The sequence below is a fragment of the Leopardus geoffroyi genome, chromosome B1 (assembly GCF_018350155.1).
Source record: "Leopardus geoffroyi isolate Oge1 chromosome B1, O.geoffroyi_Oge1_pat1.0, whole genome shotgun sequence".
Classification (NCBI taxonomy): Eukaryota; Metazoa; Chordata; class Mammalia; order Carnivora; family Felidae; genus Leopardus; species Leopardus geoffroyi.
The window spans coordinates 145,490,605-145,512,711 of record NC_059327.1 but is presented as its reverse complement, the minus strand read 5'-3'; the positions used below and the strand labels follow the sequence as shown (position 1 = coordinate 145,512,711).

At 39.6% G+C, this 22,107-nt stretch overlaps 1 protein-coding gene across 2 annotated transcripts in view; it reads left to right on the top strand.

Annotated features, from left to right (window-relative positions):
- Positions 1 to 22,107, top strand: part of MTHFD2L (methylenetetrahydrofolate dehydrogenase (NADP+ dependent) 2 like) — a 147,236-nt gene that overhangs the window by 55,182 nt on the left and 69,947 nt on the right. For both annotated transcript variants that reach the window (XM_045473752.1, XM_045473753.1), the window contains one exon: positions 16,226 to 16,318. In XM_045473752.1, the coding sequence (XP_045329708.1) occupies positions 16,226 to 16,318 (93 nt within the window). The remainder of the gene's footprint in view (positions 1 to 16,225; positions 16,319 to 22,107) is intronic.

The window sequence follows — 22,107 nt, the reverse complement described above, 5'->3', positions numbered from 1 at the left end:
CCCAAGCAGGCCACATTGTCAGCCCAGAGGTTGATGTGGGACTCAGTCTTGTGAACTGTGAAATCATGGCCTGAGCCGAAATCAGGAGTCGACGCCTCATCCACTGAGCCACCCAGGTAACCCTTAGTCTCCTTTTCTAAGCTGAATAAGGAGAGTACTGTTTCATTTTTAATATCTCCTTAACTCAGCCAGCTCTTATATGGAAAGCACTGTATTTGGAAAATATCATGTGTTCTTTTTTTGTTTTGTTTTGTTTTAGTGTTTATTTATATTTGAGAGACAGAGGGTGACAGAGCATGGGCAGGGGAGGGGCACAGAGAGAGACACACACACAGAGAATCCAAAGTAGGCTTGGGCTCTGAGCTGTCAGTGCAGAGCCCTACGTGGGGCTCAAACTCATGCTTAACCGCCTGAGCCACCCAGGCGCGCCTGGAAAATATCATGTATTCTTATATCGGACAGTTGGGACAGTTACACTCTTGCAACTAACATTAAACATTATTTAAAATGTAAAGTGGCATCCCAAACTTTCTCTTTCCCTTTCATATTCTCTCTTTCCCCATGACTTCAGAGTACGAGACATTTGTTTTATTGCCAGAACAAAGCGTCCCTTTTCTAATGTCTGTAAGCCTGATTGTTCAGTCACTCGTAAGGCTATTGTGGTCTGTTCCACACTGCCTGTCAAGCCACTCCTCCTGTCGGTGTCTTCCTGGCACCTGATGCTGAAGTTCCAGAGAACTACGTGCTGGTCCCCAAACATGCCCTCTCTTCCATGCCTCCTTGCCCTCATATCACCTGTTCCCTCTGCAGGGAACGCTGTTTCCCGCCACTCACCTGCTTTCCTGCCCCCCCCCCCACCTTACAAGATGCAGCCCAAATCTTCTGACTGTATGCATGTTGTATATGCTGCCATCACAATACTATTCCTCTTGCACGTTGATCGTCTACTTATTCTCCTTTCCTACACACACATAGTAAACATGAACTTCTTTTTTGTTTGAAGTTTACTTTATTATTATTTTTTTTTTGAGAGGGAGAATGAGAGAGAGAGAGAGAGAGAGAGAGAGAGAGAGAGAGAGAGATACCACGTGCAAGAAGAGGAGGGGCAGAGAGAGAGAGAGAGAGAAAAAGACGATCCCAAGCAGCCTCTGCATTGTCCGCACGGAGCCCGACCTGGAGCTCCATCTCACAAACTGTGAGATCATGACCTGCATTGAAATCACGAGTCAGACGCTTAACGCACTGAACCACCCGGGTGGCCTGGGAAACATGAACTTCTTAATGACAAATATTTGTCTCTGGCTTTTTGTAGCTCTGAAATTTAGCACAGGGCTTGGCATATAATAAGGCAACTGGGCAGTCCACCAAGAAAAGTTTATTTAGTGTTTCCTGTGTGTCAAGTACTGTGCTAATATTGTAGACAATAAAATTACAGGCTAGGAATTTAAAATAAAACGTTGTTTACTGAAAAAGAAAATCCCTGTATATTGGGAAGGAAGTGGTAGGAGAGAGAAGTGGATAGGTGCTTACCACACCTGAATTCCTTCATATTTTAAAATTACAGGAGTTTAGGGGTGCCTGGGTGGCTCAGTCGGTTAAGCGTCCAACTTCGGCTCAGGTCATGATCTCACAGTTCCTACGTTCAAGCCCCAGATCAGGCTCTGTGCCGACAGCTCAGAGCCTGGAGCCCGCTTCAGATTCTGTGTCTCCCTCTCTCTCTGCCCCTCCCCCATTTACACTCTGTCCCACTCTTTCTCTCAAAAATGAATAAGCATTAAAAAAAGAACAATTAAAAAAATAAAATTAGAGGAGTTTATATGAAAATATAATTTAAGACGCTCTTCCCCCCAAGAATCAGATCGTAGCGGGAAGAGTCAGGGGAAAGAGAGAGATCTCCTGTCACTGGAAGGGAGGAGAGGATATTGCTGACAGCATTCATTGAGAGGTCACAGTGTTTTTCCAGGGAAAACATTTAGGATGTATCATTTTCTTTAGACCAACTTTCCCCCTGCCTCAGGCTACCGACAGATACTGCCTCTTCTTACAGAGGAGCTGGTTTCTTTGTTACTAAGTGTGGGGAATAAGAAGGCGATTAAACCAGCTCTTGATCTGTCCTCTTGAACTTACCATCTGGTAAGAAAGACAACCATGAAACAGTTAGGTATGATGTGATGACTAATCACTATAATTGTGCAAAGTGCTGCAAAAGAGAGGTAGAGCTTTCTATAATGAAAAATTTGGCTGTAGGAAGGAGTGAATGATTTCTAATTATATTTCTAATTGTGTGAATTCGATACCCTTTTATTGTCTACCCTCCTGTTACGATTCTTCCCTTCAGACCAAAAAAATCCCACCTAAGAGGCAAAACCAAAAATATCTTCTACTTGAAATTATTAAAAATTTCTAAAATGTGGAAGAAAAAACTTCATTCCCTTCAAAATAAATAATTCATACCATGAATATAAATGATGCTTTGGTGATTAAAAAAAAATAAAGTCAATGCCAAGAGGGTCCTCGTACAAAGGTACTAAATATCCTTAAAAGAGTGTCGGCTCTATTCTGTTTGATCAGTAAATATCTCGGAAATTTCTCCAATTTTTTGTTCTTATAATATGTTGCTCTTCTTATTCTGAGGTCTTCTTCTATTTCCCATCGTGAACGTTTCTTCAGGCTCTCTGGACTTTCCAGCACTGCTTCTCTTTGCTCCCTCCCTCCTTATTCTGATTTAACCCCTTACCTATCATCCTTCAGCCTTGCAGATAGGAGTGCTCCCTCCTCCTCACGTGTATACAGCTCAACTGAGATGTAGCCTCGTGATCAGGCTTCTCTGATGGCCTCTCCTACCGTCTCACACACCCCACTGTGGAGAATCTGAAGAACTCTTCCTTCACATCATTTATCAGTTTGTGATGAGCATTTCTTCACATCAATATCTGATTAATGTTCACCACACTCACTGGACTGTTGACCCCACCAGAGCAAAGACCACATCTGTGTATCTTCCCATTTTATCTCCAGCACCTAACCCAATGGCTGCCTAGAAAGTCTTTGTTCAACAAATGAATGGATAATTTACTTTATTTGTAGACCAAGAGTGTCCTGAAAGGTTTGTCTTTGCTTTTGTGTTTGTTTCTGTTTTTATTTTACAGTGCAATATTGGTTTCAGGAGTAGAATTCACGGATTCATCACTTACATACAACACCCAGTGCCCATCACAACAAGTGCCCTCGTTAATACCCAACACCTATGTAACCCATCTCCTACCAACCTCCTTTCATCAACCTCAGTTTGTTCTCTATTTGTCCCAAGAGACAAGCTGAGTCTCTTGTGGTTTGTTTCCCTCTTTTCTCTACCCCCCCACCCCTTCCCATATGTTCATCTGTTCTGTTTCTTAAATTCCACAAATGAGTGAAATCTTATGGTATTTGTCTCTGACTATTTCGCTTAGCATAATACATTCTAGCTCCATCCACGGTATTGCACATGACAAGATTTCATTCTTTTTGATGACTGATTAGTATTTCATTGTATGGATAGATAGATAGATAGATAGATAGATAGATAGATAGATAGATACAAATCTTTATCCATTCATTAGTTGGTGGATATTTAGGGTCTTTCCATAGTTTGGCTATTGTTGATATTGCTGCTATAAACATTGGGGTACATGTATCCCTTTGAATCTGTATTTTTGTTTTCTTTGGGTAAATACCTAATGCAATTGCTGGATCATAGGGCATTTCTATTTTTAGTTTTTTGAAGAACTTACATACTGTTCTCCAGAGTGGCTGCACTAGTCTGTAGTCCCACCAGTGATGCAAGAGGGTTCCCCTTTCTCTGCATCCTCTCCAACCCCTGTTGTTTCTTGTGTTATTAATTTTAACCATTCTGACACGTGTGATGTGTATCTCATCGTGGTTTTGATTTGTAATGAAAGACGTTTTTTAAAAATGTTTATTTATTTATTGAGAGAGAGAGAGAGAGAGAGAGAGAGCATGCACACGAGCCAGGGAGGGGCAGAGAGAGAGAGAGAGAGTCCTGAGCAGGCTCCTCACTGTCAGTGCAGAGTCTGACAGGGGACTTGATCCCATGAACCATGAGATCACGACCTGAGCCAAAATCCAGAGTTGGATGTTTAACGGACTGAGCCAGCCAGGCACCTCTGTAATGAAAATTTTAATACAACTATTAATAAAACGTATTCTTAGAAACACTGATGCACCGCAAAATCTTAAATGGGTTTGATTCTTTTCTTAGACGAGAGGAGTTAGTTGGCCAAATAAATTTGGGAAATCTGGATTAAACAAAATCAAACATCCAACTTGACTGTGATATTTCTTGGAGACTTTAATATAGTAATATAGCATAGCAAACCCTTTAACATAGTGAGCACTGTGAATCTTTGAGAAGGTAATCATATTTAGTATTTTACTCTGGAAGTTGTTTTTTTTTTCCCTAACAAAGTATGTATATTTATATCTATATTTTTGCTATATTTGTATTAGTATACCCCCAGAGGTCTAGCCTTTTTCCACAGAGAGGAAGAATAGAAAGGACAGTAAGTAGCACATTGTTCTTTGACATGTCTGCATTTTTCACTCTCAAATGCAGACAGAAACCTTGGGAATACTTAGTGTTTGAATATGCTCTTTCAAGCATGTTTGCAGAATCCTGCAATTGTAGTAAGATCCCTGAGTTTATTTTCAACCGTTGATCTTGAAGAGCACAACATAAATGCAAAACTTACATAAAGCTGTAACAAACAGATCCTCCCCTACCAACACACACACATTCCTTCTAGCCAAAGCAACTAGAAAGGAAAAGCAATACTTTGACTCATGCTAACACCCTTGTCTCACGGCTGAGCTGGCCAGCTCATTTTGGCTAGGAATTGAAAGGGTCTGATTGCCTTAGTTAGCTTTGCGTAGTTTAAAATCTGTTTCGCAGTCAGAAATACTACTATCAATCATGACTTGGCAATTTGGTACCATGGGAAATTTGGCCACCTGGGGAACTGATTCATGTAAATGACTCAAAACATTTCATCCCTACTCATAAGAAAGTAATCCTAGAAATGTAAGACTTCAAAGTCATTTATCTTCATTTATGACGGCCATGTTGTTCATACCATAGCTGCAGTCTTGATTGATGAAGATTGACTCTCGGAGCAGGAAAACCTATTGTTAATGAGCATTGACTCTTTGGTCATTTTGCCTGACTGCACATTATGTTCGTGCATGTCCCTTATCTCACATGTATGTACAGTTTTGGGGAGAGTTAAATGAGCTAATACCTATAAAGAGTTTACTATTCATACATTCTAAGTGTTGAGTACATGTTAGCTTATTCTAAAGAGTATTTAAGGTGGGTCACAGCAATGTATAAAACACAATGCAAATGAGAAACAGTTAAGAACAGGAGGAAGCAAGGCCTAGAACTAAAACAGGGCCAAGAATAAAGCTATTAAAAATAGGCATATTGGGGTCCCTGAGTGGCTCAGTCAGTTGAGCATCTGACTTTGGCTCAAGTCATGATTTTATGGTCCCTGGGTTCAAGTTCTACATCAGGCTCTGCACCGACAGCTCGAAGCCTGGAGCCTCCTTCTAGTTCTGTGTCTCCCTCTCTCTCTCCCCCTCCCCTCCTCTCTCTCTCTCTCTCTCTCTCTCAAAAAAAAAAAAAAGAAGAAACACTTTTAAAAAATTTTTAAAATAGGCATATCATTAAATCTTCATGGATATACTACCACTGCCAACCACACTGCTTTTCGTATACTAGTGCTGAATATATGTTTGGTGAATTTATTTATTTGAGCCTAAACTATACTTTCTATGATTGGGTCACAAATTTCATCTTGAGAGCTCTTAAGCAGGAAAAAAAAAAAAAAAAAAGAGAGACTACTTACCCAATTAAATGGCTTTAGGATAAAAAATAAATACATGCTCAGGATAAAGAAAACATTTTCTGATATTAAGACTGAAAAATAATTTCTCCTGAGGGGTCTTATAAGCAGGAAACTATACAATGAACTGAGTAATATTCATAACATGCTTTCTAATTTCAGGAAATGGCCACATCTAATAAGACTATTTCTTTCACTGTTTAAGCATAAAGCCACCATTGGCATGTGTATCTTTCATTTCACTAGACATGTCTTTTCATTCTCTGTTTATGGGTCATTCTGTTCTTCCCAATTTCTAAACCAGTGGTTCTCAACCTTAGCTGCCCACTAGAATTATCTAGGGACTTTTAAAAATATAGCTGCCTGAGCCCAACACAGAACAATTATATCAGAATCTTTCGAGTTGGACCAGAGTATCAGTATTTTTTAGAAAGCTCCATAGGAGATTCTAATGTAGTCAGGATTGAGGAGAACTGCTCAAAACATTGGAATAAACTCGGGGTTCATGTCTCGTTCCAGAGCCATTTCTAGGTCATCCTTTCTAGTCCCAATGCTTTAAATACCATCAGTATTTCCCATGTTTCTAGACCCATGTAACCACTGTCTACTTGACATGTCAGCCCACTTGGATGACCAGTAGGCATTTCAAATGTACCATATACAAACTTCAATCTTAATTTTACTCCTTATAATCTGTCCTGTTTTAGGAAGTGGCACTGTTACGCAACCTAGTTGCTTAGGCCACCCTTGACCTCTGTCTCTCACACCTTGTGTCTTATCCATTAGCAGTCTGTGTAAAATATACCCATGACCACCTCCACCAAAAAGATCCTAGTGGAGACAGCCATTATCTTTCACTTGGAGCACTACTAAACTTACAAACTAGTTTCTCTGCATTCACCCTTGTCCCATCTCCCATACGTAGTCTATATTTCACACGGTCATTCTGAATCACCCATGGGTGCCCATAACATTCAGAAACACATAACATCAGAATAAAATCCAAATTCCTTGAAACAATACGCAAGACCTTACAGGACCTGACCTGGGCTACATCTTTTTACTCGGTTCCTACCATTCTAACCCTCTATCACTGCCCTCCAGCCATGGCTGCCCTTTGTTTCCTTAGAACACATCATACATGCTCTTGTATCTGGGTCTTTGACTTGGTTTTCCTTTTTCCTGGAATGCTCTTTTTTGAAGCTATTTACAATAAATTATTTTTCTAACTACCTTCGAGTTTCTGCCCAAATGTTATCTCCTAAGGCCTTCCCTCACTACCTTATCAAAATAGCACTCATGCTATTATTCTGTACTCACTCTGCATTTCTTTCTTCATGACATTTATTACTACATAGAATTTTATTATATGTGTGTTTTTCACTTATATATTGTCTTTGTTGAACAAATGAGTCCATGACTTCAGTTCAATAATTTTTGGCCGAATCCAGGGGTAGATTTTTTTTAAATCTCTAGAGGCACTGGTTGTCAGGACTCAGTGAGTCTTCCCTAATACTTTCTCTCAAAGTTACTTTGAGATAGTTGTCTAAAAGGAGTGAGCTTGAAAGGGCATTTGACTAATTAAAAGTGAAGCCATATTCCTTAGTTGTCATCTGCCTAGTGGCCCAAGGTGTTTGGAAGGTAACAGAAGGACTGATCAACAGCAAATCAGACCAAGCAGGTCTTGACCAGATACAAACACATTTAAAGCCTGGACCATTTTAAGCATGAAAGGAGGGCTTAGATCTGAGTGCTAAGTATATCCAAAATTATTTAAGTGATTTAATCCAGAAAAGGCAGCTCAAGTTGAAATAGAAAACTTACAGTAAATGGAACGCAGGAGTCAAGAGAATGCAGTATTGTTTATAGATCTGGGAAATGGGCCTCTTGATCATTTTACAAATGGTAAAAATTAAATTTTGTGATAGAGGCATGTGTGTTTTCGGTCCTTAGCTGGTCTCTTACCAGTACTGCCGGTGCACACCAGGTAGGATCAGAAGGCAGAGTGTCATCCAAGATCCCTCCCTGGCTTCCTAAAAGAGGCAGGACAGTGGTCCAGAAATGCTGCTCTGCTGACGGAAGTGAAAATGTAGCAGTTGGCCAGCTCTGCTTTTACATCTGTGAACTCAGCAATGCTTTTTTGTTTGTGCCCAGTGTAGATGGGGGCTCTAGAGTGACATGATTAAGAGCCGGGGCATTAGAGCTGGGCTAATCTAGTTTGAATTCTGACCCTTATATGGTTTGTATGAGCTTGGACAGACTATTGGACTTTGTGTGTGTCTTCAGTTTCCTCATTTGTAAAGTGCAAATAGCATTATTTTCTACCTTATAAAAAATACCCTCACAGTGTTTTGTGAAGACTGTATGATATGAAAGTGTGTGATAACATGCGTAAGGTGTAAAACAATGATAGACATGTGGTAAATTCTCACATAAGGGCCATTTTGATCACATACATTTAGGTTCTGTCCATTTAGCTTCCACAGAGATTTTCCCTGTAGAGAGGTTTTTGCTTGTGTGTTTTATGCTACGAGATGGAACAGCAGTTTACAAGAGAATAAGAGACACATGTTCTAATCCAGAGTCTTTAGGCCTCTGGAGACCTTTGTCCAAAAACAGAACTCAGGCTTCTTTCTTGCTTTGGGTGCTGTTCTGGTGATGAATGCTGAGTTTTCCTGCCTGTAATGTCCTCAGTGATTGTTCCTTTAAACCAGACCATGGGGGCGCCTGGGTGGCTCAGTCGGTTGAGCGTCCGACTTCAGCTCAGGTCATGATCTCACAGCTCATGAGTTCGAGCCCCGCGTCAGGCTCTGTGCTAACAGCTCAGAGCCTGGAGCCTGCTTCGGATTCTGTGTCTCCCTCTCTCTCTGCCCCTCCCCCACTCGCATTCTGTCTCTGTCTCTCTCAAAAATAAATAAACACTTAAAAAAAAAACAACAGACCATGGTATGAGTTAATGTATGGAGAATGATGCCGTTTTGTCTTATCCAGAGAAAGTGACTAAGCAAAACCTTACCTGTGAGATTCTAGCTCCTACTGGACTTGCCATTTTGCTTCGTCTGCGGATGCAGGTACAAGCAAGTATTTGAAGACTTGTCTCATGGAAAAGGAAGTTGAGACTTGTTCTGTGGTGCTGTCCAAGTTAGATCTAGAATCATGGTAGATCTTGCAAAAAGGTAGACCTCAGCTCTTGCGAGGAAGAAGTTTCTAACCATCTGGGCTAAATGACATGCTTTTCTTACATTCTTATAGAAAATAATTTACAGGGGCGCCTGGGTGGCGCAGTCGGTTAAGTGTCCGACTTCAGCCAGGTCACGATCTCGCGGTCCGTGAGTTCGAGCCCCGCATCAGGCTCGGGGCTGATGGCTCAGAGCCTGGAGCCTGTTTCCGATTCTGTGTCTCCCTCTCTCTCTGCCCCTCCCCCGTTCATGCTCTGTCTCTCTCTGTCCCAAAAATAAATAAACGTTGAAAAAAAAAAAATTTAAAAAAAAAAAAAAGAAAAAGAAAATAATTTACAGATGGGCAAGGATGGAGAAAGCATACAGAAACAAAATAAATTCCTATTCACATCAAAATCTGTCTTCTCTAAGAATTTGTGGTACTCCCCTATGCTGTTCTCAGCCAGAGTAGAGAGAGATGCTCTGTGCCAACATGTAACTTACAAACTTATAAACTCCTTTTAGTGTGGAACTTCCCCCGCTGTGTTCATATTCTGATTTACATATCTGTTTCTCATATGAAAGTGTGGAATCGTGTGTCTCCATTGCTTCACATAGCTCTGGGATTCTTTCTTGATCGTTGAGTAAATGAAGGTAGGGAATGACCTAGAAATGTCCAACAAAAAGAAACTCTTTATTTTAAGTTGTTCTAAGCAAAAACTGCTACTCTATTATGAAGCATATTGTGCTGTTTGTTCTAGCTTCTTTTTAAATAGCAAATATTTTTATCCCTCAAATTGGCACTCTGGGTTAGTTGCCAGCAACTCTTTGCTACAATCTGCAATTTTGCATAAATTACAGTGTAATGATAGCCTAGAAAACTGCTCAGACAGCTCCCAGTAGACCATTCGTGACTGACTGTGGACTCTTGTATAGTAAGAAGCCTATCTTGCCCAGCAGTTAATTATTAAGTTCTAACAGAACTCTCAGATTCTAGGAGATAGGTTCTAAGTTTTTTATTCTTGCTCTATCTTACAAACATGATGTAAAGCACTGGGCACCGAGAAGTTGCTTAAGACTCTGCTTATGAACGTTTTTATCTGGGTCCGTGTGATAGTTAGAAAAATTAGGCCCTCGCCCAGGCTGATAGCATGTGCACCGTAAGAGGATAAAACTGAGTGTGGGAAAAAGTCATCTGAGGGTCAGAGATATGCATCATTCTACAGAGTAGCTGCTCCGACTTGTCAGTACTGGCTACCCAGGGAAGAGTTGAGGAGTTAGAAAGGATTAGGTACAGCAAGCCAGAGGATTCTCGGGAGAAAAGTAATAGGGCACCAGAACTGAAAACAGGAACGACAAGAATTTTCCCAGGTTAACTAGCATATCATGTGCCGGATAGTCAGCTCTCAGGAGCAGGGACAGGTATCAAGGTGCTCATCTGCAAGGGGCAAAGGCAGAAGAGACTGAGGCATGATTTGAACACCTTTATATTTAATTCCCTTGATTTATCTCTCTTTTGCTATCACACTGTGGTCTCCTGCATAGTAGGCTGAAAGCCTTTCCCTGGGTGGATAGTGTTATAATCAGAAACTCATTGATCAAGTCTAAATATGAGTTTGATATTTCCCGTGGGTATCACTAGCCCAACTCACTTAGGAGTAACAAGTTCACAAGGTATTATTGACGGGGGAGTGGAATTACCTAAAAGATCTTTCTATACACTTATTGAAATTCATCTTAATATTTTTTTCTTCTGCTTGACACTTTACAGGTTGTTCATTGTATGTATATACAACTCAGTGGATTATTGTGTATCCCTCAATTCCTTGCTGAAACCATCAGTACTGACAAAGTGGAAAGTTTTTGTTTGGTTTTGGTTTTGTGGGGATTTGGGAAGCTCCCCTGCAAGAAGACACGCTTCCATGGTTGAGAGGACCTTTCTGCATATAGGGAAGCTGTACTAAGGTAGAGATGGTTTATTTATTACTGGTTTATAGCAAGTCAAAGAGAAGAGGAAACACAAGGGAAACTCGTACACAGATTCTGCTCCGTGTAGCTGAGCAGAAGGTGGTGTCATGAACTGAAAGGAGAAAGACGGCTAACAGGGGCCCCTGCGTGACTCAGTTGGTTGAGTACCTGACACTCCATTTCAGCTCAGGTCATGATCTCACGGTTCATGGGTTTGAGCCCTGCATCAGGCTCTGCACTGACAGTGTGGAGCAAACTTGGGATTCTCTCTCTCCTTCTCTCTCTCCCCTTCCCTGCTCATGCGCTCCCTTTCTCTCTCTCTCTCTCTCTCTCTCTCTCTCTCTCAATAAACAAATAAACTTAAAAATAAAAAAAATAAAAATAAAAAACCCCAGCCTATTCTCACTAAAAAAAAAAAAAAAAAAAAAAGACTGCTATCAAGTACCGCTGTCTCTCATTGTTCTTCCTTTTTAAAGCTTTTCTGGTTATTGACTTTCCTTTTTCCTTATTAACTTTAGGATAAAGTTATATTCTTCCAAAAAAATGCAAACTACCAGATTTTATTGGAGTCGTATTCCATTTGTAATGAACGTAGGGAGAATTGTTATCTCTAGGATATTGAGTCTTTTACACAAGACATAGTTTATCTTTCTAGTTCTTCAGTCTTACTGATGTCTCTTGGTATTGTTCTGGAGATTTTCTTTTACCACATAGGTTTTGCACATTTCTTGTTAAGTTTATTTCTGAGTATTTTACTTCTTGTATTGCTATTCTAATGGAGTCTTTCCTTTTATCTTCTAATGTCTTGTTATATATGAAAGCTATTTATTACTGTATATTTACTTTTTATTTGGCAATTTGTTGAATTCTCTCACTGCTTATATTACAATTTTCAGACCTATTTAATATTAACATCTTGACTTTATGTTTACTAATCTTCTCATTTCTTTTGTTTCTTTTTGGTTCCTTATCTACTTTTTTTAAGTTAAGTGATTGATTCACTTCTTTTCTTTTATTGATTTAATCATTTTAGTTCTTTGTTTTATCTTTATTTTATAGGATCTAATATATAGTAATTTCATTATAAATGTTTCTAGAATTTCTGCACTGTTGTTTTGTGTTCTCTTTTTGACCCAAGAATTATTTAAAATAGGGTTTAAAAAATCCCGCTGAAAAAAAACCTTTTGATTTCTTTTTTTAAATGTTTATGTGTTTATTTTGAAAAAGAGAGAGAGAGAGAGAGCACAAGCAGAGGAGGGGCAGGGAGAGAGGGAGAGAGAGAGAAAGAGAGAGAGAAAGAGAGAAAGAGGGAGGGAGAATCCCAAGCAAACTCCCTGCTGCCAGTGCAGAGCCCGATGTGGGACTCGAACTCACAAACCATGAAATTATGACCTGAACCGAAATGAAAAATTGGATGTTTGACCAACTGAGCCATCCAGGAGTCCAGAAAGAAACTTTTAATTTCTGACTTTTTCAATAATTATAACTTTATAGACTTGTGATGAAAGAAAATATCTGAAGTTTATCAACCTATTTTTTGGTATTAATTAAAATTCTCTTTGTAGCCAAAGAGAATACCATTTAAAAAATATTCTTTGGCTACATGAAAAGAAAATGTATGTTCTGCTTTCAAAATTTGATATATTGCAATAAGGTACATAACATTAATTATGTTATTTGCATTTTTTATATCTTTGATCTGTTGTGGATTGAGAAAGGTGAATTAAATTCAGCAAATACAATGTGTTTCTTTTTTGATTTGTATCCCTTGTAATTTCTGCTATATGAATTATATTTCTCTTACATGTTACTTATATATTTCTCATTGTTGTGAGTTCGTTTGAATCACATCTTTGCATTATAATGTGTACTTTCTTTGTCCTATTTAATGGTAAATTTCTCCTTATTTGACAATAAGAACATCATCTCTTTTTTTGTCCTTTTCCTGCTACGCATTTGCCTATCTTTTATTTTTGACATCCAAACAGCTTTGTTTTAGATGTACCTTATATAAAGTATAGAGTTAGATTTTGTTTTTGGTTTGCAAGCCAATGTGGAAGTAGGATTCTTTTAAATAGATAACGTAGGAAAATTTGTTATGAAGACAAATGTATCTGATCTGAACTGTGTATTAGTTTCTGTTCTGTTTGTTGTTTTTATGGCTTTTACTTATTTTTTACATTGTTTTTCTTGTTTATGTATGGTTCTTCTGATATTTAGGAAAGTTAGTCATTACTCTAATAGTTATAACTTTATGCAGTACTCTTAGTTGTCTATTTCTTCATATGGTATCTATTGATAATCTAATTTAAAAAATGGGGGCTCCTGGCTGACTCAGTCAGTTGAGCATCCAACACTTGACTTTAGCTCAGGTCATGATCTCACGGTCGGGATCAAGCCCCAACTGTGTCGGGCTCCAGAGTGAGCGTGGAGCCTGCCTCGGGTTCATATTCTCTGTCTCTCTCTCTCTGCCCCTCCCCCAATCGCACATGTGGGTGGTGTGCATGCGCGTGAGTTCTATCTCTCAAAATAAATAAATAAATAAAAATGATAAAATGCTTTTATTTTTCTTCCCTGATTCCATTTCTTTTGTCTCCAACCTGATATTTGCCAATAAAAATTATCTTTGTAATGTTTTTACCTTATACTTCTAAATCTTCTTCTTCTTCTGTTATTTGATTGATCAGTTTTAAATGTTTTTTGATCCTAGTCATTAGATAACATGATTAATGTTATGTTAATCTAGTTCGCAATCAGCAAACTTTCTCATCTTTGCCCTTCCCATTCCAATTTTGTTATTTATACCATTTTTTTCATATTTAGAGCAAATAGGATTTACATTTTGTCCATCACCCAGCTCTCATTTTTTTTAGTCTTACTTTTATGATTAAATATATTCCAAACTTTCTAATAGTCCTTTTGCTGTTTTCCTCAGATATATGATATTGATTCATTAAAGTTAATCATTTAACAAGTTCTTTAGGAAAAACACAAGGGAACAGTATTCCCTGAGTTCTTACAATTTCAAAATTGTAACCTTTATTCTTGGAGAATGATTTGACTGTGACTCCCATTTTTTTTTTTTTTTTTGCATGAGTCTCTTGCAAATATTGCTCTTCTGTTTTCTGGAGTTGAAGATACAAATTTGAATTTTTGCTCATAATACTCTTCTTCTTTGATGTTTACAATCTAGTTACTTTACTGAAATTTTTCTCAATGTTGCCCATTATGGTCAATTTGTATGGATTCAAAGTCTTCTTTTTCCCCAGGTCCTGTGACTTTACATTCTTAATTTTTAAATTTTTGGCATAATGTTTGGTCATAACGTTCAACTTTTCCATTTGCGACACTTTTTGTTGTTGAGTGTATTGGTATGTTGGTAAATCATTTTTTTTTAAAAAAAGGTTTATTTATTTATTTTGAGAGAGAGAGAGGGAGAGCACAAGCAGGGGAGGGGCAGAGAAAGAAAGAGAGAGAGAATCCCAAGAAGGCTCCTCGCTATCAGCACAGTGCCTGCCATGGGGCTTGATCTCACTAACCTTGAGATCATGACCTGAGCCAAAATCAAGAGTCAGGCACTTAACTGTCTGAGCCCCCCGGGCCCACCGGTACGTCGGAAAATTCTTGAAAAAAAACTCCTTCTGTTTTTGTGTGTGTGGCGGGGGGGGGGGGGGGGGGGGCTGCCAGTTTTAAAATATATTCTTTTATTTACTTAAAAAGTATAGTAAAGTTCACTCTTTTCGGTGTACAGTGCCATGAATTTAGATAAATGCATACAGTCATGGAACTCCACTAGAAGCAGAACAACTCCGTCACCCTCAAAATTTCCCTGGGCTGATTTTTACATAGCATTCTTTTACTAATTCTGTGTCAAATATTTTTTGCTTACTTATCATTGAGTGAGTTAGATCTCTTGGACCTCCTGTGGGTCGGGTACTTCTGCTGGGGACTGGGGAGGAGGTGCTGGGCAGCCTTCAGATCCCTTCTTCACCACTTACACAAAGTCAAACCGCTTCCCGTTAAAATGGCCCCTCCACATGAGTCTTTCAGTTACGAGGCAGTGTGAACCATCCTGGGTCCGAGCGGGCCTCTTCTGCCTCTATTTCTTTCTTCTCTGCTACAGATAAGAGATATATTTTGTATTTTTGATGTGGACCCTGCGCCTTCGAACAGTGTATTTTTGTGGTCATTTTCAGAGATCCGCTGCTACTGGCCATCTTGTTATTCTCTGCATTTCTTCGCTGCCTTTCTTCCTGTGTGTATATATTAACTCTGCTGCTTCTGGGTAACTCGCACACATTTTTTGGAATCTATGGAAAATATGTCTTTCTGGTTTTGCTAAAAATGGAGGTTATATAGTTTTTGTTGTTGTTGTTAAATGTGTAGCACTTGTAGGTTATCTAGGAGAAGAGACGAGGTACTGTCTCACACAGCCACCCTCTGACTGGAAGTCCTTTTCTGACTACTCTCATCCTTGCCTTTCTTTCACTTCTCTTCCTTGGCTCATGCTTAAAGCACTGGAAGCCGTCAGGCCGGTAACCTCTCTTATTCATACACCACGTCGTTAAAGCATGTATGAATATTTCCTGTTATATCTAAAGCCTCTTCATTATTTCCTAAACACATAATTTCAAAGTTGGTCCATATTTTTCCTGTTCTTCTGTTGGCTTGGAATGCCCTTTTCTTCTTTCTTGAATTGGTACACCCCCGCTCATACTTTGAGACCTAAAGTATATTGCCTCCTTTAGGAACCCTTCCTTGACACCTCCTCAGGAGGAGGCGGAATTAATCTCTCAGCTGTGTTCCCACAATGCATTGCCCCATCTTGGATGCACTTACTTGCTGTTTTCAGAGCTTATATACCTAATTATCAAGCCAACAAGTATCCCACATATTTACATATTAACCTCAATACAGAACTTTCACGTGCCGGGTTTCTAGGACCTTACTTAGATCTCTCTTTTGATGGTCAGCACATACTCTCATTTGGTCTTATTTGATTTTCCACTGGTTAATTGGAGGGTATAATATTTTCAGTCATCTAGGTTTTCTTATCTAGCTTTTGTTCTTAAAGTGTTGTAATCATTTGAAAGCAATTTTCCTACTCTTAGGATATAACTGAATCTCCCCTAGAATGATAGCATCCATAACTTTTGAAAAAGCTCAGTAACTATTAATGGGAGCTCTTCTCCATTCCAGGTGATGCAACCGTGACAATAGCTCACAGATACACTCCCAAAGAACAATTGAAGATCCATACACAGCTGGCAGATGTTATCATAGTAGCTGCCGGTAAGTCTTTGGTGGCTGTTATTTGGTGGAATGTCATCATCAGAGTAATTCCTGCCCTAATTGCTGACATGTCTGTAAAAACAGCTTCTTGGGAGAGTTCGGTATATGTATGACTAACTTCCATCGACTGGATTCTGTCTCTCGGCAATTATTATAGTGGTTTGTTGTGCCTACGTTAACATTTGTCACTTCATTATGGAAAACCCAAGTAGCCTTTGGAATGACAGGTTAAGCACAAGAACAAATGTGCAGGTTGCCAGTTCCTTCATAGACATGGTTGATTCTAAATGTGAATGAGTTATGGGGAGGCTGGTAGGAAATGCTCTTGATAAGATAGCCAGGGCTAGCTCCTGTGGGACCCTTGGAAGGACTTTGATATAAGCCAAGAAAGGCTGAGAGCAGGAGGTTGACATGGCCTGGCTTATGTTTTTAGAAGAGCGCTTACACTATGTCAAGGAGTATTCGAGAGGAGCAAGAGTAGGAACAGAGGACAGTTATTGCATTTTCATTTACTGGATGTAGGATTTTTCCTCATTTTCTATTCAAACGTACAAAAATGATTCTACCCTTTGCTTCTACCTTTCCTCTTGCCACATACACATAGGATTTCTACATTGCAGACAATTGTGAATCTTCTTGTTTATCCAAGGCTGAACGAGAGCCTTTTGTATTTTATCAATTAGATGTGATTGGTATTTTCTAGACTTTACATCTGAATTTTTGAGTAGTTACAAACTATGAAAGCAGAGCAAAAGTTCCAGAAGAAACAGTTTGATGAAGCGGATAATGGTCATTTAAATTAGTTTCACCCAAATTTAGTTTACTTTCTTATTCTGTTATAGGCCCTTCTCAGGAACTCAGAATATACATGTGATCGCTCCAGGTAGAGTAATTTGCCTCCTGATAGAGTAAACATAGAAATATTCCCTTTTCCAGGGGCGCCTGGGTGGCTCAGTCAGTTGAGCGTCTGACTTCTGCTCAGGCCATGATCTCACGGTCCGTGAGTTCGAGCCCCACGTCGGGCTCTGTGCTGACAGCTCAGAGCCTGGAGCCTGCTTCAGATTCTGTGTCTCCCTCTCCTTCTGCCCCTCCTCCGCTCATGCTCTGTCTCTCTCTGTCAAAAATAAAATAAACATTAAAAAATTAAAAAAAAAAAAAACAAAAGAAATATTACCTTTTCCAGAAGTCCCCAGTAAGCTGGTACAGCTAACCACATTTCCAGTTTTTCTGAGAAATTACATTCAGGTAATATTAAATAAGAACTTTTTAACAGGATTGAGAAGAGTAAGACAGATATTTAGAGACGCAATAAAAAGTTTCAGACTACAGATAACATTAAGTGAACTACTGCTGCAGCAACTGATATATGCATAGAAGATTATGAATATTGACTTCTTTTATGAAAGAAGATTATGAAAATTGACTTCTTTTTAGAAACATTGGATTCACCTACAAGAGTCAGATTTCAGTGAGTAGAGAGGAATTTGGTCATCCTCATTCATCCCAAACTTTAGACAGAGTGAAATTTATGTTCTCTTTACAAGGTGCTACTTGACTCTAATGTTAACTGGTAAAGAATGTTTCACAATCAATCTTACTTTCTATTTATCAATTAAAATATTGAATGAATATTTTTTCTAGTGGGGCAAAAATTCCTCAATGTACATTCATGCTTATGTTTTTATTGCCATGAGAAATGGCAGATGGGTGGTCCTCTTTCAAGAACCACTGACATTCTCTTGTGAATAAAGCAAACTTTATGTCACAGTCCTTATCACCATCACTGTCGTCATCCGTCAGTGTCTCTTATAGACTCACTGTTTGCTCCTTTGTAGAGGCCTGAATCAGCACTGAGTACAATGTGTTAAAAAATAAGATGGGAAAAGAAAAAGGGAAATGAAGGAAGGGAAGGGAAAGGAGGACCAAGCCTCTATAAAATTAACAAGAGAGGAGCCAGGAGGTACTCAGGCTCGTAGGTGTGGAGACAGTATTGAGGCTGTCTAGCAACCATCCCAGTCAAGGCATCCTGCTACCACCAGAGGGCACCAGTCAGGTGCCAGCTATTATAGACAGCCATACTCCATCCACAGTCCATGGAGTTTACCACACTCCATCCTGGTCATGGAGGACATTTTGGATGAAGATAATGTGAACAGGTCTTGTGCCTGCCTCCTATTCCAGCTCTAATGCCTGTAACTAGAAACAAAGGCATTTTGTAGAATGCTAGAAGACAGCCCCATAGATAACCCTGCAGCTGTCCTGAAGAAATAAATATTTGGATAGTGGGAAGTTTGGAGAAAGAAAATTGAGAGTTCATAAAAAATAACTAAAGATTGCTACATTTCCATGTCCTTAATAATCACCTGGTGAATTGAAGGATAAAATATGTAGATATTGGTAAATTACAGTGAAATTCTAAAGAAAGCATGAATTAACATAAAAAAGAAACTCCATATCATCGGACGATAGGAATGAAATCTTACAAAAATGACCACATCATGCATTATGTGTGGGAAATAAACAACTACAATTAGCAGTGGGTATTAAAGAAGAAGATAGTGATCTAATGGCAGAGGTAGCTGGAACAGGGAGGGCTGGATTGTTGTCATAACTAGAATGTCAGCATATATGGAAACAGTCCCATCTAGAAGTCAGGAAGAGAAGGAGGAGTGGTGTGTGATGTATCAGAGAGATCGATAATGTCTTTCGACAATGTCTGAGGGATGACAGAAAAGAATGTAGTGAGTGATGAAATCTTGGAATGGGCTTGCAGAAGAAAAAAGTAAAAAAGGAAATCATTGTGTAAAGATCCGGAGGCATGAATAAAATTAGCTTATGTTAATATTAATCTCACCCCTATAGCTTCTCAAATTCCCATAGTCCTATCCTTATAGGTTTAAGGATGAATCACTTACTTTTTAAACACCTCTCCGCACATTGGACATTTACTTTCAAAGCTCAAATCTAAAAATCAGATCCTGTCAAGCTATGCATTCTGAAATAAGAAGCTTCAGGTCCCTCCTCAAAACTACTCTCCAGGTTCACAGAGAGAATGAATCTGTTTCTAGGGCACTTTACTGTACCATGTTTATGGCACTTATCACCTGTTTATGGTTGTCTGTCACCTTCACTAGACTCTAGCAGGGATGGGACTGGTATTTTTTTTTTTAACTTGGTATATAAGTGCTTCAGACAAGATCTGACACATAGTGGGTACTCAATGAGTGTGTGCCGTATTCATTTTGAAATTACAACTGGAGTATGGACTTTGTCAAACTGATACAAATTTAGCTGATGAATTTTTAAGAATATAATTTTATAAAGGTGGAATGAATCATCTCTCTAGTTATTGATTGCATCACACAGTGGTAGCATGTTTGTAACTACTAAACATTCCTAGTTTGTCATCGTAAAGTAAATTGATAAAGTCATAAAGGTGAAAGATTTGTCCATACAAGAGCAGTTTGTGTCATTACGTGGATGTTTGGATTGATTTGATTTGAAATATTAAGATTAAGAAATTCTGAGCCGAGTGAAGACGGTAAAGAGACTGTCGTAGACATCTAAAATATAGTAAGACTGTTAAACCGTTGAATGGAAAGAAATGGTTTAAGGGAAGGCCTCATTGGCTCTGCAAGGCTAGTGATAAAGAAGGGAAAGCCAGCCAGGACAGGGCACCGATGTTAAGAGTGTGTTAGAAGATCCTTTGACTCATTTGTATCTCACGCTTCCAGGAGACTGGGGGAAACCCTAAGTCTATAAAATTCTAGGAATCTTCACTATTCAAGCAGGATAGGCAGGTTTTTTCTAGACATTGTCCAGAAGACCCTCCACCCATGTGAGTAAACTGAACTAGCTTCATTCAGAAGACGAGCTGCTGAGTCAATGCCACTTGCATATTAACCTCTGGATACAGAGTGTCATAGTTGGTGAAAGCTGGCGTTTTGTCCACTAAGCCATCCCCTCCAGCGCGATGAATGAACCTTCACAGTCGTAACTCTAGCGTCTCTATTGCAACACTTTTAATGACAGACACTGTAATATAAAACAGGATAAATAGGCAATTCAGTAGAGTAATTTGGAGTACTCATACTTACTCGTCATAAAATAAAGGTGACCAACCAATTTCTTTTCACGACTTTTCCCATCATATCATCAAGTTTTGGATACACTCCCATCAAACATCATCTTAGGTTCTCAATAGAGTTTTCCCTCTGGTGGATTTCTTCTTCCTTGGAGCAGGATTAGTAATTTTCTGGATGCCAGGACACTGAGAAATTCCAAGGGGTGGGGCATGGAAACTCTTTGTTCCACCATATCCACAGCTCATGCAACTCAGGAGTGGGACTTGCCTCCTTACAGCCCTGGGCGCTTTCTGAGTGGATGCCAACACATTTCATGGTTTCACTAATGCTAGTGTTCTTTCCATATCTTATTTGTTTGTGTGCTTGTTTGTTTATTTTAAATTTTAATGTTTATTTTTGAGAGAGAGAGAGAGGGACAGAGCACAAGTGAGCGAGGGGCAGAGAGAGAGGGAGACACAGAATCTGAAGCAGACTCCAGTCTCTGAGCTGTCAGCACAGAGCCGGATGTGGGGCTCAAACCCATGAACCATGAGATAGAGAACCCGGCATGAGCCGTGAGATGATGACATGAGCCAAAGTCGGACGCTTAACAGACTGGGCCACCCAGGCGCCCCTGCTTGTTTATTTATTTATTCCATTTGAGAGAAAGAGAGAGAGAATGAGAGAGCATGTGCACAAGCAGGGGAGAGTGGCAGATGGAGAGAGAGACAGTCAGAGAGACAGAGAGAGAGAGACAATCTCAAACAGCCTCCATGCTCAGCTCAATCCCACAACCACAGGATCATGACCTGAGCTGAAATCAAGGGTCGGACGCTCACCCAGTTCAGCCACCCAGGCACTCCTCCATATGCTATTTCTTATTCTCCATATTGCCCCTGTAGCCTCAGTTCCCCCACTTAGAAGTCCTTCCTGCCTTCCTAAATGTGTCATCTATCTCAATCTTGTCAGTTATCTTCAATGGTATAGAGTAATAATTTTCAGAATTTAAATCCCAACTCTGCCACTTGCTAAGTGTGTAACCTTGGTTAAGTCACCCCATGTGTCTGAGCCTCAGATCATTGGTGTAAAGAATTATGGTTTCTAACACTGTATTGTGAAGCCAGCCAGGCCGGGGAAGGACCTTGGCACAGTGCCTAGCATATTGCAAATGCCCAATACAAGTCATATGCTAATATGTTATCTGTTGGTCCTTCCTGGGCCATTGCATATGAATTTAAACAGTGATTCAGAAATAAGAAATCAGTTGATTAGCAAGCTACAACTCTGATATAACTAAGGGAAAAGACTTTTGGTTACTTTTGATACTACCATAGTATCAAAGTCGACTGGTCATCATAAACATAAATTAATGAATGAAGTGACTTACAGAGAAGAGACCAACTTCATAAAAGATTTATTTTTACTTAAGATTTATGGCTTCTTGGGATACTGCCTTTTGCTCGTAGCTGTGCATTCTGTTCTCCCCGGATGAGTCCCTCATGGCCTTTCTCTTTTTTTTTTTTTTTTTTTTTTTTATTTATTTTTGGGACAGAGAGAGACAGAGCATGAACGGGGGAGGGGCAGAGAGAGAGGGAGACACAGAATCAGAAACAGGCTCCAGGCTCTGAGCCATCAGCCCAGAGCCTGACGCGGGGCTCGAACTCACGGACCGCGAGATCGTGACCTGGCTGAAGTCGGACGCTCAACCGACTGCGCCACCCAGGC